This window comes from Gopherus evgoodei, chromosome 2, assembly GCF_007399415.2.
Source record: "Gopherus evgoodei ecotype Sinaloan lineage chromosome 2, rGopEvg1_v1.p, whole genome shotgun sequence".
NCBI lineage: Eukaryota > Metazoa > Chordata > Testudines > Testudinidae > Gopherus > Gopherus evgoodei.
In genome coordinates, this window is record NC_044323.1 from 103,808,499 (window position 1) to 103,829,885 (window position 21,387).

The window sequence follows — 21,387 nt, forward strand, 5'->3', positions numbered from 1 at the left end:
GCACCTCTGTTCTAATGCCATGATTGGGTTTGCAGATTTTCTAATGAGGGTTTGATCCTGTGGTCTTGCAGGTGAAAGTTTTGCCTCTATGGAAATTGATCCTGCACTTCTCAACACAGCAAGTGCAAATGCTCATGAAAATGTAGGTCTCTTACACCCAAACCTTAAAAGGGGCTTGGTTTTCAGTAAGTGCTATGCACCCAAATGCCTAAAAATAAGGCCACTGCAAAATGTATCAAATCATTTGTCACTTTGGAGAATGTAGACCAAGAAAAACATTGCTGAGTGGGACAGAGAAGCATAAGGAAAAGAAAGATGACTACAAGGAGGAAGTAACTCCTAACAGTTGCAAGGGTAAAGAAGAAAAGGAGAAGTGTAAAGGGCACAAGAGTAAAGTAAAAGAATTTTATCTATTTATCAAGTCATGGGCTGAAGGTTTAAACACAAGTGAACTCATGTAAAACAAAAAAATCATAGGTACAATTTCACACACGGGCATTATGGGATTCATTAAATCAAACCAGTGAGAAGAGATGCCAAGCAGGTTGGAATGCTGCCCAACTAGGGTATCTGAGCCAGAAATGCAGCTAAGAGAAATATCAGGTAGTTTTCTAGTAGTAGGAAATTATAATAGGAGCTAATTAGGAGGGTAGTTGTGTGACAACCACTTACTGTGGGTCATCAGTGGGGATTAAACTCTGGAACTCTTCCGCTAAGGCAAAGCACTTAAGCAGGTACTCAGTTTTATACTCATATTCAAGTCTCATTAAAGTCAATAAGACAATTGCATTTGCTGAATATGAATCACCTTGAGCCCATACTCAATGTTAACACATGCGTAACTGGTTTGCTGAACTGAGACCTAAAAGTTGAGCCTCTCCTGCTTAAGCTAAAAGAACAAGGACCATAGTTGGCAGCTGTAGTTAGCTGATTAACCACTTAGGTGGAACAGCCAGTAGAGGAGGACAAAGACCCATTCTGTGGTGATGTGTGTTACAAGGATGTGTTGGGAGCGAGTTTTACCATTGAATTGTATGGGAGCAGGATCAGAGCCTAAGTCACGATGAGGAAGCACTTGGAAGGGAAGTACGAGCATAAGAAGCATAGATCCTATTCCACATGTCAAATACAATTTAAAACTGAGTACATTTTGTGTTAAAGGGTTGATAATGCTATCTGTGGGTTTTGATGGCTACACAAACAACCCAGTCTCTGCTCTCATGATTTATAATATTACCTGAGCTCATTTATGGAATTATATCCTTAAAATTCGCAACTGATTTTGTTGACATTTAATTATCCTAATTAAAAAAGCTAGCTCTGATCAAAGACTCTTTGAGAAGATTCTACTTATATTTTCTCATAAATTGGTGAATAATGACAAATATTTGTGAATATATCTTTTTCATTATTCTATGAGGCTTATTTGAATAATATGTTCCTGAACTCAGACATGCCAAACCCATGAAAAAAAAATGCAGAAATTGGACTTGTTTTTTCCTTAATTGGCTTGTGAGTTGCTTGTTGGCTAGTTTTTGGCTTTTTGCTTTTAGTATGTTGCTTGTTGCTTTTTTTTAATCAGCTCCCGGCAAGGGAGGGCAAGGGGGGACAAGCAGGGGTAAGGGAGGGAGATAGTCAGGGGTGCACAGCAGGCCCACCACAGTCCCAGACTGCACGCTGGGGGGATCTAGTCACACAGAGTGTTGGGGTTTTTAGGGATTTGCTTGTTTTGGCCTTGTTTTGAAATGGGATTAGCTTGATTTTTGGCTTATTGTGAAATTCGGGTGCTTATTTACTGCATGAAAGTTGGCAACTGTGCCTAAAATGCATTTAATTATAGCTGCATTTTGTTCTCAACTCCCATTGACTTCCATCAAGAACTGACAGTGCTGAGAACCTTGCAAGATTATGTCAATAAAGAACAGGCCCAGTAAAGTGAATGATATGGGCTAACCCTGACTTGACCCCTTTCTTCACATTTTGCAGGACTACCCATCAGGGAAGTAACATGGCCCAACGAATAAGGCACTGGACTAAGGGCTAGATGACCTGGATTCTATTTCTTTTTCTACCACCAACTACCATTCTTTGCATTTAAGTTTCCACATCTGTAACACTAGAATAATGTTGTCAACCCTTTGCTGACTGATGGCAGATGTTAGGACCATGCAGGTCAGTTTGCCATTGGAGAAAAAAAATCAGTGACTTGGCCTCTGGGCATGTTCTTACTCTAACTTGTTTTTTCACCCTACACACACCAGTGCTTAAACAATGTGCTCGCAAACTACATGCAGGCAAAGCCCTCTTTCAAGTAACTCAGTCCAAACACCAACGCCCAGGTCCCAGGAAGCAGCTCTGCCCCAAGAATTGACTCCAGTGAGAGAGATCTGGCTGTTTGCTTCAGCTCCCTTAAAAGAACCTGGATCACACAAAAATCCCTAAAATACATAATTTCTCCAACTGTACTTTGTCTGCATGCTCAGAAAAAGAACCTGTAAGACATGTAATGATGCCATCTGGTGAGTCCTGCCATAACAATACTCTTCCATCTCTATACAGTACTTGGAGATCTCTGGGTGAAATGTACTGAAAATATTCATTATTGTTACTTCTAGAGCTGGGTGGAAAGCAGGTCTTCTGCTTCACATAATACCTGTGATATTTTAAAAAAAATCTGTTTCAAATAGAATAAAAAGAAAATTCAACGTTTCCTATTAAATGTTCTTCAAGAAAAAGAAAGATAGATAGATATCATTTTGAGTTAATCAGAATGTTCCAGTTTGATTAAATCAAAAAGTTTAATTCTGATTTGGACTTTATTTTATATTCTATAAAATTTGAAGAAAAAAAGAAATGAAAAGTTGTTTCAAAATGGGGAAAAAACATGCAATTAAAAAAAATCAAAACTGAATATTTTGATATTACTGTAACACATTTTTTCCATTTTTCAAGGAAAATTTTAGTCAAAACAGAAACATTTCTGCACAACATTATGCTTTAAATGAACTGGCATTTTCCAGTTGAAAAATATTATGTCAGAAAACTTTCAACCAGCACCTACTACTTTAATCCAACTAATATCTCATATTGAACCTGATCTAATTCAAGATGATTTTATACCAGTGTAATTCCACTGACTTAAATAGAATAGCTCCCAAATGACATCATAAAATACCAAAATCAGACCCAGTATTAAAAATTCTTCATTAAAGCCAAGTCTACATTTTTCCTTCCTTAGCTTCTGGCTCATTTTCTCACCATTTTCTGAACCAAGAATGTAAATGGTTAATATTGATATTGTTTGAACTGTGAAGAAAAGGAATGAAAGTGAGATGGACAAGAAAATAGCAATAGAAGGAAATAAAGCTATGCATAAATGAAAGGAAAATGATTTAGAAGAAATTGCTTTTAAAAAGTTACAATAAATAGTTCTATTAGTCTCCTATATCTGAACATGCAAGTGAGGGGCATATTAATTAAATCGAATGCAAATAGTCCGTAGCATGGTTGTGTTTCACTAAACATTATGGTCCTGAACACCAGTTAGAATTTTCCCAATGACATTTTACAGGTAAGTAATAGCACGTACCAGGACCTGTGGCTGTTACAACTGTCAACCTCATGTGCATGGGCCAAGGACAATATCTGATAAATACAAACCTTTGTAACCTCCTTGCAGCTCAAATTTTGACTTCAGCTCAGCTGTGAGGAGCAGACTAGAAGGTTTCTGAGGCTTTTTTTAATCAGACAATTTCTCTCTTGAGTTGCTATGAGTAGTATTAATCTTGAACTACAAAGACATCAAAAGGCTTTGCCCAGCATACAATATGGCCAAAGTTGAACCTAGAACAACCAGGAAGAGGCTTGGGCAATACATAATTGATATACAATATTGGGCCATTCTTAAAAAACCCCAAAACTTTAAAATCATGACTTCGCCATCAGATAATGCTACAGCAATAGTCATGGCACTTCTGTACAGTCATATCGGAAATACCTAAAGTGTACTGCAAATAGTAGGGTGATGTTAATTAGTTACAGTCATAACCAAAATGTTTATAAGGATGGCCAGAAGTAGTGTCAATTCAGGTAGTCATTTAATTGAACATCATCCTGTTGGAAGAGAAGGATTAAAATCAATACACAAACAATACATACAAAGAGTCCTATGGCACCTTATAGACTAAGCATAAGCTTTCGTGGGTGAATAAGTCACTACTGAGCAGGTGCAACCAGAAGACCTGTAAATTTTTAACCATACAGTAAACACTTAGTATATGCTCAGGACCACAAGGATTAAAGTAGACTGGATCATGCTAGAGTTCATCTCTGCCTTCTGTCTAGGTGGAGTAGATTGGGTTCTCTGAAGGCCAAGTGCAGCAATTGTGTCATGCAAGAGATCTAAATGTCATGATACTATGATGAAACCATCTCAAGGAATGGCATCTAAATTCTGTCCTGACCTGTTGGAGATATTTTAGCCCCTGTGTTACAAAGCCCCTTTTAGATAATTTCATGTGTAAAAAATATTTAACACAATTTTTCCTAGTCCCATGTTTTTTCCTACTGCATCAAAGTGTGATTTTCAGGTGAAGGCTCCTATGGCATGAGAGAGAAAAAGAATCAGCCCATACTACATATGATGGTCACTTGTCCAATATTATACCACCTGGAGGGAAATTCCTTCCTGGCCTCAAGAGCGCTCTTTCCCTGGACCAATAACTATTCATTACCTTTCATAGGGGCAAATCATAATGACAATGAATGGTCATTGGGCTAAGGAAAGCAAATGAGAAAGACTATCACCTAGTGGTTAGGGCACTCACCTAGGATGAGACAGGCCAAAGTTCAAGTCCCTGCTCCAATGACTATTTGATTATTTATACACTGTCGCACAGCTTTAACAGGAGAGACAGAGAGACCTCCAGGGACCTTGGGTATATCCCCTGGTTACCAGCCCATCCACCATATCTACACTACTATTGTTATCCAGGCTCGGTAGAATAAAGCTTGCACAGGTATGCCAACCCATGCTACCATCACACCTTCCATTTGCAGTGCAGACATACCTTCTAGAGTGACATGGAAGAAGGCATGAAGAAGCAATGGGAGAAGATGTGCTACTCTGAAATCCTCAAAGTTTCAGAGTGTTAATGTGGTTAGTAAACCAAAAATATGGATCCTCTCTGAATCTCTAGAAGCTGCAAAGTTGGGCTGAAACTCTCCTAAGAACAAGATTTCTACTGAGACTCCTGGTATTTCCAGCACCTAATTGTGCCAGAACTACTGAGAAATAACCCTATCCTCTGAAATATTGGTGCTTTCCCTTCCAGTCCTGTCCAAATCCAGAAAGTCAAGAGGAGCACAAAAATGATTTTTAAAAAAAAAGCTAAACAAATTTTCACAAAAAAAGTTTGAAGTGGAGTGAAGTAATCTAAAAGGATTTGTAACCCATTTGTATTTACAGTTATTCTTGCCTTAGTTTCCACACAAATCTATTGCAATTCAAATGCATTTTCATTTAAAAATATAATCTTGAATAGCTGAAGAGATAGTGGGCCAAATGTGCCACTGGGTTCAGTTTTATGCCAGTGAAACTCCACTGAAACTGGCAGATGCACTGGTGAAACCATGATGCTTTGATGAATCTGTTGTAACACCAGGCCTGCTTCTGCATGTCTGCCCTGGCCTCCATGCTTAGATGCAAAGCCAGCATGTACATCGAGCTGTTTCCTGTTATTGTCTTTGCCAGTAAAGGCAGAGGGATGACCGTTCCAGTAAAGGCTGAGGCTGAAGTTTGACCACTCTGTTGCAACTTTACAGATATTTTGCAAACAGCTTGCAACAGAATATCCCCCGCCTCTTCGGGGAAACTCGGCGAAACCCTTTCTATAGTTTATTTAACCTTATTTGGTAGACGAGAAGCCCCATATACCTATCAGCGATTTCGACACTAGATCTTGGGGGGCGTCACTTTGGGTATATCTGTCCTGCCCACAGTTTGGCAGGCAGAGAGGAGAGCGCACCTAAGTCACTGGCACCTTGAGTGCACCCGTAACCGAGCCTGATCACCTCGAAGCCTCTCTCAGCTCTCGTGTTTCAGTGGAGCTTACGCGTCTGCCGGCCGTAATGTTTTTGCATTGGTTTGTATTAGTAAGTATGCTTTGTAATTAATTGTTTTTGGAAGTTAACAAGATTTTCTTTTTGGGTTAACTGTATATTGTGTCTTTCTTTGTATGAGTATATTATGTGTTTCCTTGTATAAATAGAGTTGTTAGTCAATATTGTTTCTGTATCACTAATAAACCATTAAGGTAAAGCCATACATCTCAGTGCCTGCACGCTCCCAACATTGTGGCACAACTGTTCCCCCTCTAAACATCCAAAACGAACCTTTATCGTTCGGTAACCCGTGCAACCTGGTAGATAACAGGTGTGCATCTGACTACTTGGGTCCTCGCATACTATCGGGTGACTAACAAATCAGGCTTTGTAAAAGGTATGACAAGTATCGTTCAAGCCAGCACATTACGGTAAATGGGAGAATAATATACATGTATTAACATTATCATTGCTGAATGGAACATTCAAGCTTTGAAGTGGGTCAGACCACAGATCAGTTAGAAGGAACTTTCATCTTCAGTTAGAAGCCATGTCAGCTTTATTCTACAATGCTAAGAATTCATCAATAACAGTTACAAAGCACACAGAAAAGAAATCAAAGGACCCACAAGCATGCCCAAACCTTTCGCTTTATTAAATGTTATGAACAAATTAAATGATGGTTGTTATCCATATATTCTCTGGTGTTCATACATCAGCCAACTGACAAGCTGTTTTCCGTAATTAGGCAACTGGCCCACAGCCAAACTGAATACACATATTTGCTGCTTGCAACTTTTGCCTTGTAGGTGATCATATAGTTACAATGAATGACATGCTACCACATAATGCTCAAGTTACCACAATCACAGATACAATGGCCATTAATGTATTGCTTTGTATAACAGTACGGTTGCTTTATGCAATATTCCTGGGGGTCTTTTAATTGCCTTTTTGTTTACTCACTAAACCACAGAATTTGGTAACCCACAATGTGTCTTCCTGTGGTTACTGTGGATTAAAGAAGTTCTCTTGTAGATTTCATATTTGTGAGTTTGGACCCTGACTACTCAATACTAAAATGGATTTTTTTTCTTTATGTACAGACATAATGGAGGGAACGGGATAGATTTCAGCACCTCCGACTTTGGCAGGGCTTTTCTGTTTTCTTTCATTAAAACACATTTGCTGCACACACCCAACCTTGTTGTACAGAACCACATACTAATAAATCATGTGCAGACTATAGAATCTCTGAGTTAGAAATAAAGGACAATTGCAGCTTTAAACAGTGCTGGGAGCACAAAGTAATCTGGCAGTCTCCTGTTCTCTCCCCCCAGACCCCCAACCTCGGCTATATTCATTACTCGGATTTATATACAGATTCTACATACCTGAATCATGATCTCAGCCTCGTCTTGTATCAAATGATGATGATGATCCAGTGGTACTGTGCAAAATTCATTCCCCAGGCAAGCCACACTTACTCTACAGCCCATCAGGCACTGTTGGCACCTGATATATCTGCAGCCTCAGCCTCTTTAATCCAGTTCAGAGAATGGGACCCATCAACTCCACTTCTCTGCTCTCTTTGTAAAGAAGCAGCCCCAAGATTGCTTTGAACCTGCAACCCTTTGCTGAGAGACAACATCCAAATGTGAGCCAAAACCTGCCTGTACTTGACCTTTTGCTTCTTGGAGCTGAGGCAAGCTGGAGCCCTTTTGCCGTCACTGGTTCTGCTGTTCTCAAAGTCCTTGCCTTTCTGCCTTTTCCCTTTTCTTATCAGAATCCCATGCTGGCCACTTTGTGCCCCCTGTGAGGCTGGGACAACACATAGGAGTGCTAGTGTCTAAAGCTGTGTCTCCAGCTGGGGAAACTTAGCCTTTCCTATCCTGGTAGGAGGGTTTTTGGATCACTGAATGGTATGGATACAATAACAGGGAAACTAATAACTTGGAAAACAGTCTGTTTTGAAGGGTGTGCTCCTTTTGGAAAGAAGAGAGCTATCCAGCAATCTGTCACTAAGGCAAGCTGATAATACCAAAGTAACTCGAGAGCAAATAATGGTTATTTAAAGTCGACACTAAGAAGGACTTTGAAAGCACCATTTTTAGAAAGGGAGGAATTTCCTGCTTCTTTGTGTAGTCTCTCTGCCTGTGTACATTAATTAATTCCCCTTGGCTTTTAACATAACTTACTTTTCCTGCCTGAAAAATGATGCTAGCTGCTAATGGGGAGGAAGGATAGTCATGTGGCTCAGGCAAAGTACTGGGAGCTCAGAGAAAGGGGGTTGATTTCCATTTCTGCCAAAGACAAGCATGATTATGTGCCAATCAAATTTTCAAAAGGGAATACAATTTTGGAGGTCTTAATTTTTTGGATCCCCAGATTTAGAAAACAAAGCCTATTTTCAGAGGCACTGAGTGCTGGCAGCTGCCACTGAAATCAAACAGGACATAGGGATCTAAAGCTGAGCACTCAAACTTGATTAAGTTCTTTTGAAAATCTGGTCTGTAGTCTCTCTGTATCTCAGCTTCCTCCTTTGTAAAATAAGGATAACATACAATACAATACTTCCCCACCTCTCTGGAGCGTTGTGAAGTTTAATTCAAGTTTTGAGACATTCCAATATCATAAAGATGATTGTAACTAAATGGTGGTGGGACTTCATGATATATTTCCAAAACTAATAATGTTTGACTCTATGTCAAAATAACACCGTCTTAAAACAGGCCATTAGTTTCGTCCCTTCCCACAATGCCGTCTGCCAGAAAAGGTTATAAATTAATCATTTATAAACATTTGAATTGAACTGAAATTTTTCATTTAAGGGCTCAGCTCAAAATAACTTTTCTTTCATTTATTCATTAAAAAAATCCTATTCAATGGCTTTGTATCACGATTACTATTTATTTGGCTTGCAATAGTGCCTAGAAGCCCTGAGTTCTGAGCTCCATTGTCCTAGGCACTGTATGCTTCTGTAAGGTAGCTCAAGTCACTGAGCCTCACACCTCATAAAATGACTCCAGGCATAATATAATTGCCTAGACATTCTCTGAAAGTCATGTGTTTTGCTTAAGTCAGTCCAGCATCCCCACAGAGATAAATATGACAGTATGTGTTGGGCACTTGGGCCCCTTTGAAACTTTCTAACAGCAATTTGGACTTTCCACCAGATGTCGGAACTCATATACGTGTTGACTGTTTGTCAAGGTGAGGGTTGCAAAGTACACTGGGGCAGTTTCTGTGACGACTTATGCAGTGAAAATAGGTGCTCAAAGTCTCCCTTCTTGTAACTTGCATGTTCTAGTCACACAGACTGAATCCCCAAAGGGGACTGGTACCAGACAAGGAATAAACTGAAGGAGGCAAGGTCAAAAAGGGTGGGTTGTTTTTCTGTTTGTTTTTGGAATTTTTTTTTAGTAAAAGTATTATTCAAATCTAAGAATATGGAAAAAATGGTTACTGTGTAAGCGCTTCTTTCTTAGCATATGTGAAACACCCCTCAGGTCGCACGTGACTAGGACTCATCACCGAATTTGGTCTGCTGGTTGGATCATTAGCTTCCCTGGCCCAGCCTGGGTACTGACAGGGAGTATGACATAAACACTGAGCCACAGATCATGGGGCACTTGATTGTATGGTACCATAGTAATGAAATTAACCAAGTTTCTTGTGAAACTTCTTTGGGCCCAAAAATCTTTAGTTAACCTTATCCTCAAATTGATTGAAATGCGATTATAGGAATATATATGTGGAGGTCACGTCTATATGATACTCCAAGTCAACTCCCTCAACTAACTGTTGAGTTGTCCAATCAAGTCAGCTGGAGTCAATTCAGCTGGGATTCTTTAGGCTGACAAAGAACATCCAGTCTCATTTACCACAAATGAAGAAGGCCCTAATGCAAGGGCAGGCAAACTTTTTGGTCTGAGGGCCACATCAGGTTTCGGAAATTGTATGGAGGGCTGGTTAAGGGAGGCTGTGCCTCCTCAAACAGCCAAACGTGGCCCAGCTCCCGCTCCGCTCCCCCTTCCCCCTCTTCTCACTCCCTAACGCCCTCCCCGACTTCTGCCCCATCCAACCCCCGACACTCCCTGTCCCTGGAACCCCCACCCTAACTTCCTCCCACGGTCCCATCCAACCCTTCCTCTCATTCCTGACTGCCCCCTGGGACCCTGCCCTATCCAACCACCCCTTCTCCCTGTCCCCTGATTGCCCCCAAAACTCCTACCCCTGACTGCGACATCCCACCCCCCCTTTCTGACTTCCCCCAGAACCCCTATCCCCATTCAACCCCCCTGTTCCCTACCCTCTGACCCCTATCCACACCCCCACCCTCTGACCATCACACTAAACTCCCCTGCCTTCTATCCAACGCCCCCTTCTTCCTGCCCCCTTACCACGCTGCCTGGAGCACCAGTGGCTGGCGGTGCTACAGCCGCACCACCCACCTGGAGCCAGCCAAGCCTCTGCACAGCTCAGAGCACTGGGTCAGGCCAGGCTCTGCAGCTCCACTGCCCAGAGCATTGCACTGGTGGCACAGTGAGCTGAGGCTGTGGGGGAGGGGGAGCAACAGGGGAGGGTCCGGGGCTAGCCTCCGGGACCAGGAGCTCAGGCGCCAGGCAGGAGGGTCCTGCGGGCTGGAGCTTGCCCACCTCTGCCCTAATGTGTTAGATGAACAAGGGTGGGGGGAAGCTTTTGTGAGGGAAGACTCAAACTCAGTAAAATTAGTTTGACAATGTAGCAATTTAAAATTCCCTACCCAGTAACTAATGATATGTGGTTTATAGTGCAGCTAAAGTAGTACTGACCCCCTCTGAAGTAATTTCTACCATCTTATTTCAATTAAGTTTTCACTTCCATTTGTTTTTACCACTTTGGCAACACTACAAATTGGCCCAGCCACCAACCTACGATGGCTTAGTTTTGCCATATGGTTAGCAAACCTCAGTGAACCATGCCCAAGTTTCAGACATCACCTGAATATAATGTCACAGCCTTGTCTGCAGCAAGGATTAAACCTGAAACCCACAGATCTAAAACCATGAGCTTTTGTTGTCTGTGCTAAAAGAGCCATTCATCTTAGCTCAAAGCCACTATCAGATTTAAAAACCTCTACATAGTCCGGCCATTAAAGTGGGACAGAGACCAATGAGGTGTAAGCATGAGTTTCACTTGCTTACACGTAGCTATAGCTACAAAGTACTGACTGACATGTCCACATACTACAATCGCCCTTTGCTAGATGGAAACTCCCCAAATGTTTGTGAGCAACTCACCTTCCAACATATACCCTAAAAAGAGGCCATTTAAGCCTTCCTACATCTAACAGAAGCTAACAGAGATAACAACAAAGGTTGTTTCGGGAGCCAGCAAACGTGAGTTCTACGCTCTCTGGCTCGTGTGTGCAGCTCAGCGAACAGTTATGGCATCTGGACCCAAACAGACACAGATGATTACCTAAAAAGCAAAGCACACAGAGTGCAGGAGATCTAGATTTAGGTCCCACTCCTACAAGGTGCTGAGCTTCTCTTGTGAGATGCTGCAGGCCCTCAACTCCTGTAAAGCAGGAGTTCAGGTTGCTCAGCATGGTACAGGGTCAGGCTCGTGGTCTTATAACAAGGAAACCAGGTGTGTAAATCTTAAAGGAAATATTAATAGTCAAATGTACTTATATTTATATGACAGCTGGACAATGTTGCTGATGAGTTGCTGCTTCTTTAAAAAAAACCGTTCAGAGTTTCCTGCTTTCATGCATTTACTTAACTATTCACTATTCCTCCAATGCTGATACAGTTTAGGAAGGGTTCCAACTTTGTCCTTACCAAAAACAGAATGAGGGTGGGGGAAGTCAGACACTAAACACCAAAGCTCTAATGCACAATGAATTCAAATTAACTAAGTAATTGTGTTCGAAGCCCAGGTCACTTCCTGGAGAATAATGAACAACTGAGAGAGCTAATGGCCTGAGGCAAAGCAGAGGATCATTAGCACTGAGCCTGCCATTAACTCTCCAGGAAATGCACTGGATTGGAGTCGTTAATGAAATTATAGTAAATCATTTGTTGGGGGAGAGATTATTCAATAAAATAAACTTTTCCTTTGCAGTACTATTATTCTTACCAAGCATCTCAAGAATGAATTGTATTTAATAGCCCTGCTTCTGTGCTGGAGCATCTAGAAAGAAAAATGGATGGCACGGCAGCAATTCAGAATTCTTTTATGGTTTCATACTGCTCTCATTGAAGCCAATGGGATTTTTGCCATTGCCTTCACTGGGAGCAGGAACAAGTCCTAAATTCCTCACATTTTCTCAGGGTTGTGCCACTCTTAGCCTTCTGTTCCTCATCTACCGAACTGCCCTCAGCATCAAGCAGTCTTGTTATTCTACTGTCCTGCTGCCAAAAAGAAGCCAACTAACCATAGCAATAAATATTTGAGACTGTTTTTTATTTTACAAATTCTTTGAACATGAGAGAAATTACTCATTTTGAGGAAAAAAAATGGGACATCATTCATTCTGGCAAGGCACAGAAGAAAATGAACCTTAAATGTGAGAAATCAAACTATGATTTATTAAGAGACATCAAAGCTCAGTCAAAAGTGTTTTGCATGGGGCATCACTGGCTGTAATGGTTAGAGCTACTAACTAGACAGAAATACCAGCAATGCTCAACACTTGTAGAACAGTTCACATTTTTCAACAGCCAGTACAAACATTAGTTAACCTACACCTCAGCCCCACTGAGGTAAGTAGCAAGTCAAATGAAGAAACCAACAGCTCTGTCCTTCAAGGTGCTAAACACTGGCTTGAATATGCTGAGCCCTATCTGTTCCCAATAACTTCAGTTGGAGATAAACCAGCAACAAATTTTCTGCTATCATGCCAATAAATGTATCATATTTACTGACCATCTGTGTAGGGTCAGTACTGGGTTTAATACTTTTCCAGAAGCTCAGGTAAATTATATCCACTTTGTCTCAACAGTGTTTGTTACACACAATCTTCTCCAACTGTATTCCAACCTCAGTACAGCAGGTCTGATTTCAATCTCACTTGCACTAATTTTATACTGCTGTATCTCCACTGATGTCATTACACTTTTACTCCTCATTTATTTGGGCCTGTTTTTCTTTCTAAGCCTGCCTTTCCACAGGCACCCAAGCAAGCAACACTTTCACACATATTACTCAGGGGTGTTCTATATACAAAGCAATCAGGGGATAGGGTGGTAAATACAACTGATTCCTCCCCTTTTCCTTCTTTGTTTAAGATGAAGAAGGTGGCAGGAAATCATCCCAAATAATCATTATGTGCCTCCCCTCTCCCACTCATATCTGGAGTAGCACAGATTGTCCCTCTCATCATGGAAGTTCTTATCAAAACCATGCTGATCTCCATCTAGAAGGGGGAAGCTAAAGCAACCAACCCAACCCAGAGCTAAGTACTGCACTTAGCCAGGATCACAGCAATCCTGCAGCATTTGGTTCACAAACTGAACCCAAGGAAAGGACATAACCCAATCTCTTCAGGTTAGCTTGGACGTGCAGTTAGACAAGCTTTAAACTTCAAGAGGAACCTCAACACAGACCGATTTTTCTCTCCCTCCACCACCTCTCTTAACCTCTCCCCCTGCACTAAACAAGCCTTAACTATCAGCCCTGAGTTTTTTTCAAAGGGGCTGATTTCTCATTATATTAGAAAGATAAACAGTCACAGTTACAACTATGTGAAATTTTTTAATCAAAACTTTTTTTTTGGTGAAAAGTGCAGATTTGGTAACACAGATAGCATGTGAACTTGTGCTGATTCTGCCAAATTGTTGAAGTCAGAAAAAAAAAACCCAAACACCTAACTATTTTTTTTGCAATTGCCAAGAGAACCAAAAATCTGTTATTTGCCCAGTTCTAGTCATAGTGTCCTTAAACTGTTATTTATCTACAGACAGTTCCCTGCGCTGTACAAAAGGGTGCTATTCTCTTCCTCATGGCTGAAAATGTGGGAGGTTGTGAAAGGACAGCCAGATGTGGCCAATTTGGCAGCCTTGCTGCATCTGGAAAACAAAATGAACAGACATGGAGAAACACGTGTTTTATAATCCCTGTGAACGTGCATGGAAAGGTTAGAAGGGAAAGAGGCTCTCTTAAAATTCAAACTCACTGCTCCCCACTTCTAATTATGCCCTCATTACTGCTTTGTATGAGTACTTCTCATACCCCAAGACAGGTACACGCACAAACCCCGTCAAAATACACAAACTCACAATCATACCCTGTATTTGTGGCAACCTTAAAGTGGGACTTAGTCATGAAAGGGCAAAGCAAACTGCATATGTAAACCTAGATCTTTACTAGTTTGTTTGATTTAAAATCATTTTAGCCACTCACAAAGAGTAAGAACAAACATCTAAAAATTAGTGTGTTGTAAGGATGAAAGGATTCATCAGAAAACATGCCTCTTGAAATACCTTAAATCCAAAGAAAGAAAGAAAACATTACATAACCATGGTGGATTTCCAATAAAAATATACAGCCACGCAATAGCTGACTATTGTCTGCAAAACTGCTGATTTTTTTCCAATATGCCCTCAGGGATCCATTTAATATTTTCCAGGCGTCTTTCCCCCACTGCAAAAAAACAGCAATGAAATACCAGGAAATGGTCCCCAGCTGCTGTAACATTTTCATTTGACAGGCGCTAGAGATTTTGGACTGTTAAGCAGTCCCACTGTGCTCTCAGCATTGCAAATACTTGCAGGTGACTCAGTTTTCATCTTTGCCAGGTCTGCATTACTCACCACCAAACTTGGCGGGTCTCTGTAGCTTGCCTTCAGAAAAGAGATGTGCAAATAATTGGTCTGCAGTGGCAAATGAGAAACAGTCTATAGGAGCTGCACACTCAGAGAATGCAATAAACTCCACAGAAGAAACACTACCACATATAACCTCTTTCTGATCCCTCACCCCATCCCTCCCACTGCTAAAAATATGGTTAAAAACATCCCTTTTTCAGAAGCATTTCCTGCTTTAAATAATTGCCAAGCCCTGTGGAGGATCCCTCACCCTGCTTTTCAATGAAGGCACTTTACTGGGCTTTCAAGGGTTGAAGTCTTTATGGGCCCCATTATCTTGTGAATGACAAAAATTCAGGGATCCTCATACCATATAAAGTAAACCACCAATATGGTTACCAAATCTTAGGGAATACGTACAGCCTTAGACAGTGGAGAGAAGAGACAAAACACTGCACAGTGAAGTTGCCACACATGGAATCAAGAAACAAGTCCACATGTTATGATATGGGCCCCTAATCTAAAAACACTCATGCTATATGCAAAGATGTTCTCAGGAATAGCCTTCAAGTGAGACTACTAATGTTAGCGAAGTCACACGTGTGTGTCTTTTTCAGGATTAAGGTTTATGTGACTGGATGCTTGATATGGTCATGGAAGCAATCAGAGGCAAATGCCAAAATTTGATTAAATTTGGAGGCTGCAACTTAATTAAACAATTAAAACCTAACTGAGGTAAACCACCCAAATCTGTCTCAATGCAGTCTGAAGGAAGGCCCTTGAAGTACTATAAGCCTGTGATGGGATGTGTTCCCCACACAGACCTTGAATGGGCTAGTGTACGCCTGAGAGGACAACATACCAGGCTGGGGAGCCAGGCTTAACTGATAATGAAGCCCAGCTGGGTAGGAACAGGAAGAATTTTTTTTGCAGACAGGGACTGTAGGGCCAGAGGGACAAATCTCACAACAAGCAGCAAGCCAGTAGGAGGCACTGGAAATGAGGCTTCCTTACTGCATAGTACCCTCACACATGGGGAAGCTATGGGTGATGAGTACATGACATTAAAAAGCCTAAGAGAGCCTAACAGTTAAGGTTATGCCCCGGCTGCACCTTGACCCCCTCTGCCCTCCTCACCAGAGGAAGGAGAGATGAGAGGAAGAGAGCCATATCTGTACCACCTATTGAGAATCTCGGGATGGGCAGGTGCAAGCCTGCCCATATCTGAAGGTCTGTCCTCCCAGCCTTAAGGGGAGGAGTTACTGAACCTAGATCCCAAGTAAATATGGGGGACAACAAATCATAACACAGGAAAGGGAGTGAGGGTCACATGATTTGAGTGAGGAGCGAAAATAGACAACCACAGTCGCAGAGCACCTCCGCATCCAGTATCCTCCTCCTGGTGTGGTGGACAGCCACCTTTCCAAAGCCAGGAGGAGATGACTTTGTGGGGCCACAGATATGGTGTGCATAGAGCAGAAGGTGGAGGGAGAAATGCAGTAGAAGGTTCTGGAGGAGCAATCTGGCGTACTTGAGGTAGATGCAGGCCAGGGTCTTCCTCATTCTGCAGATGGGGCAAGTCTTGGAGAGGGGAGTGAACTGCACCAGGCATACGCCATATCTCCACCAGATCCAGAGGCACACCTCCTCACCTGCCATGCTCAGTGTGGCAGACATGATGAACACAAGCCTACTCTGAGATTATTATATTCTATGCTAAAATCATGAGAACCACAAAAAGTCATTATATTGAGATAGGCCAGATGGTCTGAGTCACAGAGTAGTCATCACCCTTTGTACCAATATAGGTGATGTGTATTTGTGTGATTAATGCAAAACTCCAAGGTTAGCTATGCAAATACCAGCCTTTGAAGCCTAAACACCTAGGGAGGGGATAGGAGAGGGATTGGTTTAATCTATTTTCAGGAGACTGGGAGAAAAAAGTATATGAAGTCTGAGTTTAAACAGATTTGGGGCCCTTCATTTTGATTCAACAAACAGACATGACTTTTGTCCAAGGAGAGGCCAACCCACTGAAGGCTTGGAAACACTGGAATGTGCCTGGGTCCCCACAGGATTGATGGGTGACTTCTGGTACATTTACTACATATGTAGGTCCTTTTATTGTTTTTATAAATTTTCTGTCTGCTTTTTTATCCCTGAATTAAGGTACTTTGTTTAGGAAGGCTGTCTGGTCACTGGTAAGAACACTGTCATTGTCCTTGGAGGGAAACTAAAGAGCATGGGGTTGGGTGTTTGTCAGACATGTGGGAGAAGAAAGAATCACCACAGTCAGATCAAGGGGACTACAGCCTAAAATCTTGATCAGCAGGCACTGGGACGTGGGTGTCTGCCTAGAGAAATGTGATGCCTAGAGGCCTGGGAGTTTGAGCAGACCATGGAGGATGGACTCAGAGGTGCAGTTACACTGAAACCAACACTCAGGACCAATGCCCAAGAAACTCTCTGTTTTTAGGGTTATCAGCTGGACCTTCCTAATCTACCAACCCTGCAAGAACCCATGAAAGTGACTTAAATTCCCTCCAAAACAGACCTCCTGGATGTTAAGTGCCAGATGAGAAAGCTCACACAGCAGTTTGCCAGTTTTGCCATAGTGAGGAAAATCCCTTTCAGACCCCCAAAAACTGGCCACCAGCTGATTCTCTGGTAACACAGGAGATCCAGCATACTAGAGTAAGATCAGAAAAGCTGGGCCCGAAAACAATCCATGTAATTTAATTGTTTTTTAGTTTGTTTACACTTCATTTGCAGCAATATGTACATGACCAAGTTTTGCAAAAATGGGGAGAATGATAGTCATACTCTGCCTCATTTTCCAAGGTTTCCTCCTCCTGCACCAAATTGTGAGACTTTGAAACATACCCAGAACACACTCCATGGCCCTCATCCTGCAACTGAATCCGCTAGTGCAGACTTGAGTGTGGGATTGCAGCCTAGTGCATTTAATTGCCATTGCCACAAGAACACCTCCAGCATGATCCTGAACTACGTGGTCTTGCCTATCGTGTCACATTTTCAGGATTTTTGTAAACAGAAGATTGATATTTAGTAAATCTTGATTCTACGCACTAAGTTTTTGAGCTAGCGAAGCACTTAGATACATGCTCAACTATAAGCATATGAGTGGCCCTATTGGAATTAACTATTCACATGCTTAAAGTTAGGCAGTATGATAGAAGTTCTGTTTCATGAAGGATTTTGAGATTTCACAATTTAGCTTCATTCCAAATCGAAACAGAAAACCAAAAGTTTTGAAATTCTTAGTGAAGGAAAATTATGAGGAAAAAATTGTTTCAGGTCATTCAAAACAGAACATTTCAACATTATTTTAGTCTCCATTTTTCAAAACAAAATTCCAGCAAAATTGACTCGATTTCATGTGTTTTGATTGTAATGGAACCACATATTCCAACATAATATAGTTCCATTGATGTTTCTCTCATCAGTCCTCTGCATAAAGGGCTTACTGGGCTGGGGCTTTAGTGCAAAAATAAATAAATAAAATAAAAGCTTGACAGCTTTTGATCAGGTGGAGGAGACAATTGTGTACGTTAATGCCTCATTTGTAAGAATTGACCAAAAGATTTCTCCACAAAGGCCATTTTAATATATTTCTGATAGTTCTAACTTGTGAAACTATTATGTGTGTTATTTATCATACACACACACACTTGTAAAATTTTCCATGAAATTCCCCAGTCCAGCCAGAAAACATTCTTGCTTGCCATTTATCATGGTGATTGATCATACTGAAACTAAAGATATTCTACTCTCCTGGAAATAAATGTTACTCAACCCAGATGAAAGGGCATATACTATTTTGCAAGGCTGAATATATGATAGATATGGATATATAAGACAGATCCAAAAATGTAGATATATAAAATGGGCCAGATTTTTATCTGTTATAATGAATAAATTTGGAGTAATTCCACTGAAGGAGCCAGTGCATATAAGATTAGATAGATAGATAGATAGATCTACATAGCCTCCTCCATACATAATGCATTCCTTATGCAATTTATTTTTTCTTTGGTCACATGGAAAGCTTCACATTAGGGAGTCCAATCCTGCATTCCTTGTGCCCTCAGAACTCTCACTGAAGTTTTCCTGCAATGCCGAGTGATCAGTCTCAGGGTTTAGATATCCGACTGAGTGCAAATAGTAAGCACCATATGGGAGTGAGTTTGTAATGCTTTGTTCAGTTGTCACTGAAGATAGATTGGGGTCAACCTCCTGAGACTTACATTCATTCCAGTTTCTAATACAGACTGTTTTTTCTGTTTGCAATTTCACTTGTCTGTATTTAGGAGTTATTTTAAAAAAGAGTAGATAATATTGTAAAATAAAAACCATTGTGTGTAATAATCTAGCAGCTCGTGTTATTCACTGTTCACAGTATTCTCTGAAAATGTAGCTTTGGAAAAAAGTATTCTAAGGATTGAAATATGAGTTATGAAAACTTAGGGATGAGCATTTAAATACTTGTTGAATCTTTGTGGGTATTATCCTACTGCAGAAGAGCTGAGACGTGAGAAACCAGAATGCGTTCCAGACACCTCTCAGAATTTTAACCATCTTATATCAAAGCAGCTTGTGGCCCACATTGCTTTGTAATAGGGAGGAAGCAAGGCACAAGTGTCTTTGCAGTGAGTATTTCACAATTCTTAGCATTGCCATTGACTCCCCCTCACACTAGGGCAAGTTACTGTTGCCAGAATTTTCAAATGTGGGTAGTTGGAGATCGTCACTTAAATCCATACACAGGCAACTAAATAAGTGATCTAAATTTTCAGAGAGGAGAATTATTGACTTCAGCAGGAGCAGCAGATCCTCAGCACCTCTGAAAACTGGGCCACTTAGGTGCCTAATTTTAGGCCCCCCAATCTGGCCTTAACCTATCTGCTCCTGTTTCCCCCTCTTTTGCAGTTGACATAACACTCATGTACCTAGCACAGCGTGAGGGCTGTGAAGTTTAATTAATGAATGTTTGTACAGCGTTTTGAAATCCTCACGAGATGTACTACAGAAGTGCAAGATATTGATTCCCTCCAATCCATCTAAGATCTTCCATCCCTGTGGATCCTGAAGCACTTTCTAAACCATGGAAGGAGTCCTGTTTGCCTGATTGAGCTGGAGGGAGGGGAGGTAAAGAAGGTTCAAAGGCTCACTTCACTTCTACCACATGAAGGCTCCAGTCTTGCTAACACAGATGTATGTAGCGTTACGCACATGACCTACTCCAGAGCGGGGCCCAAAGCAGAAAGGCAGAATCTCTTCCTAGCATTCTGTTGAGCTCTGTCCCATGGAGCCTGGCAAGCATGGTTAGCCACGCTCCATAGCCCTAAAAGTGTGTGGTCTGTCTGACACTGTGTGGTGGTCTTTGCACATGCTGCAGTTGTCAGCATGTGCTAATGAAGCCCTCATGGTGCTTCTCTGGGGAACAGTGGTAAGGTGGGCTACTAGGCGCATTCCCTTTCCCCAGCTCACTGAGCCATTCTGTCCTGCACAAGACTGGCATCACCTCAATTCTCGCACCTCCCCCAGGCAGCATCAGTTAAAACATGATAAAAATGGACATGAAATATTTCCAGCTTGTTTATAGCTTTGGTCTGACTGGGAGTCCCTGTGAATTATATGACACTTCAGTAACAGCAGATCAGTTTCCAGCATACATGCATGCTATCATCAGAATACCTCAACATCTGGATTCTCCTTCGGCGGGCAAGCGATGCCTCACTGATGGATTCTCATCCCAATCCTCTTGCTGGAAACTATTCTGAATAACTGTTACAATTTGCTGGGCTTTCATGCCTCCACAGTTTAAGAATGAAAAGAAAGAGAGAGAGAGAGAGACCGGAGGCACGCTGGTGGTAAGAATACATACCACATTCTGATGCACAACTGAGCATATTTTGTTGTTTGAAGGAGATACTTTGTACAGTATTATAAAACCAATATCAAGCAAGGACATCAAGAGGAAGACAAACACAAAACCTAGGGCACAGATAGAAGATGACATGAGGTGAGGGAGGGAGATAGAGAGAGTGTACTCACACAGATACAAAATAGTTTTATTCCATGTAAAAGCAAGAAAGGGATCGAGAGAGGCATTCGACCCCATGCAGAGGACCAGCATAAGGCATATATACTACTGAAGCTTCACTGGGGGCTTCTGTGACTTTGTAACAGGATGGTCTGACTCTTTAGGTGCAGTTGAGGAGGAGACAGCTTTTCCCCATAAAAAGCTAAGCTGTCAGTAAGGAAGAGATGGCAGAGGCTGCAGGGAGCAAGAGCAACAGTGAGTTCCCTGGGATAGGCTACCACAGTATTCTGGGAAGGGGCAGTGGGAAACTGCTGGGGGAAAAGGGCCTCCTGAGAGAAAGACTGGGAGGCGAGGCTCAGTTAATAGCATAGAAGAATCCTGCTGGAGGCCCTGAAACAGGAGAGAGGCAATTGGGAAAATCTC

At 41.6% G+C, this 21,387-nt stretch overlaps 1 protein-coding gene across 5 annotated transcripts in view; it reads right to left on the reverse strand.

Annotated features, from left to right (window-relative positions):
* Positions 1 to 21,387, reverse strand: part of TNS3 (tensin 3) — a 438,738-nt gene that overhangs the window by 372,890 nt on the left and 44,461 nt on the right. For 4 of the 5 annotated variants that reach the window (XM_030551451.1, XM_030551449.1, XM_030551448.1 and 1 more), the window contains exon 1: positions 7,497 to 7,919. The exons of the other annotated variant lie outside the window; for it this stretch is intronic. In XM_030551451.1, coding sequence (XP_030407311.1) covers positions 7,497 to 7,601 — 105 coding nt within the window. In that variant the 5' untranslated portion in view covers positions 7,602 to 7,919. Of the gene's footprint in view, positions 1 to 7,496; positions 7,920 to 21,387 lie in introns of those variants that run through there. 5 annotated transcript variants of the gene reach the window in all.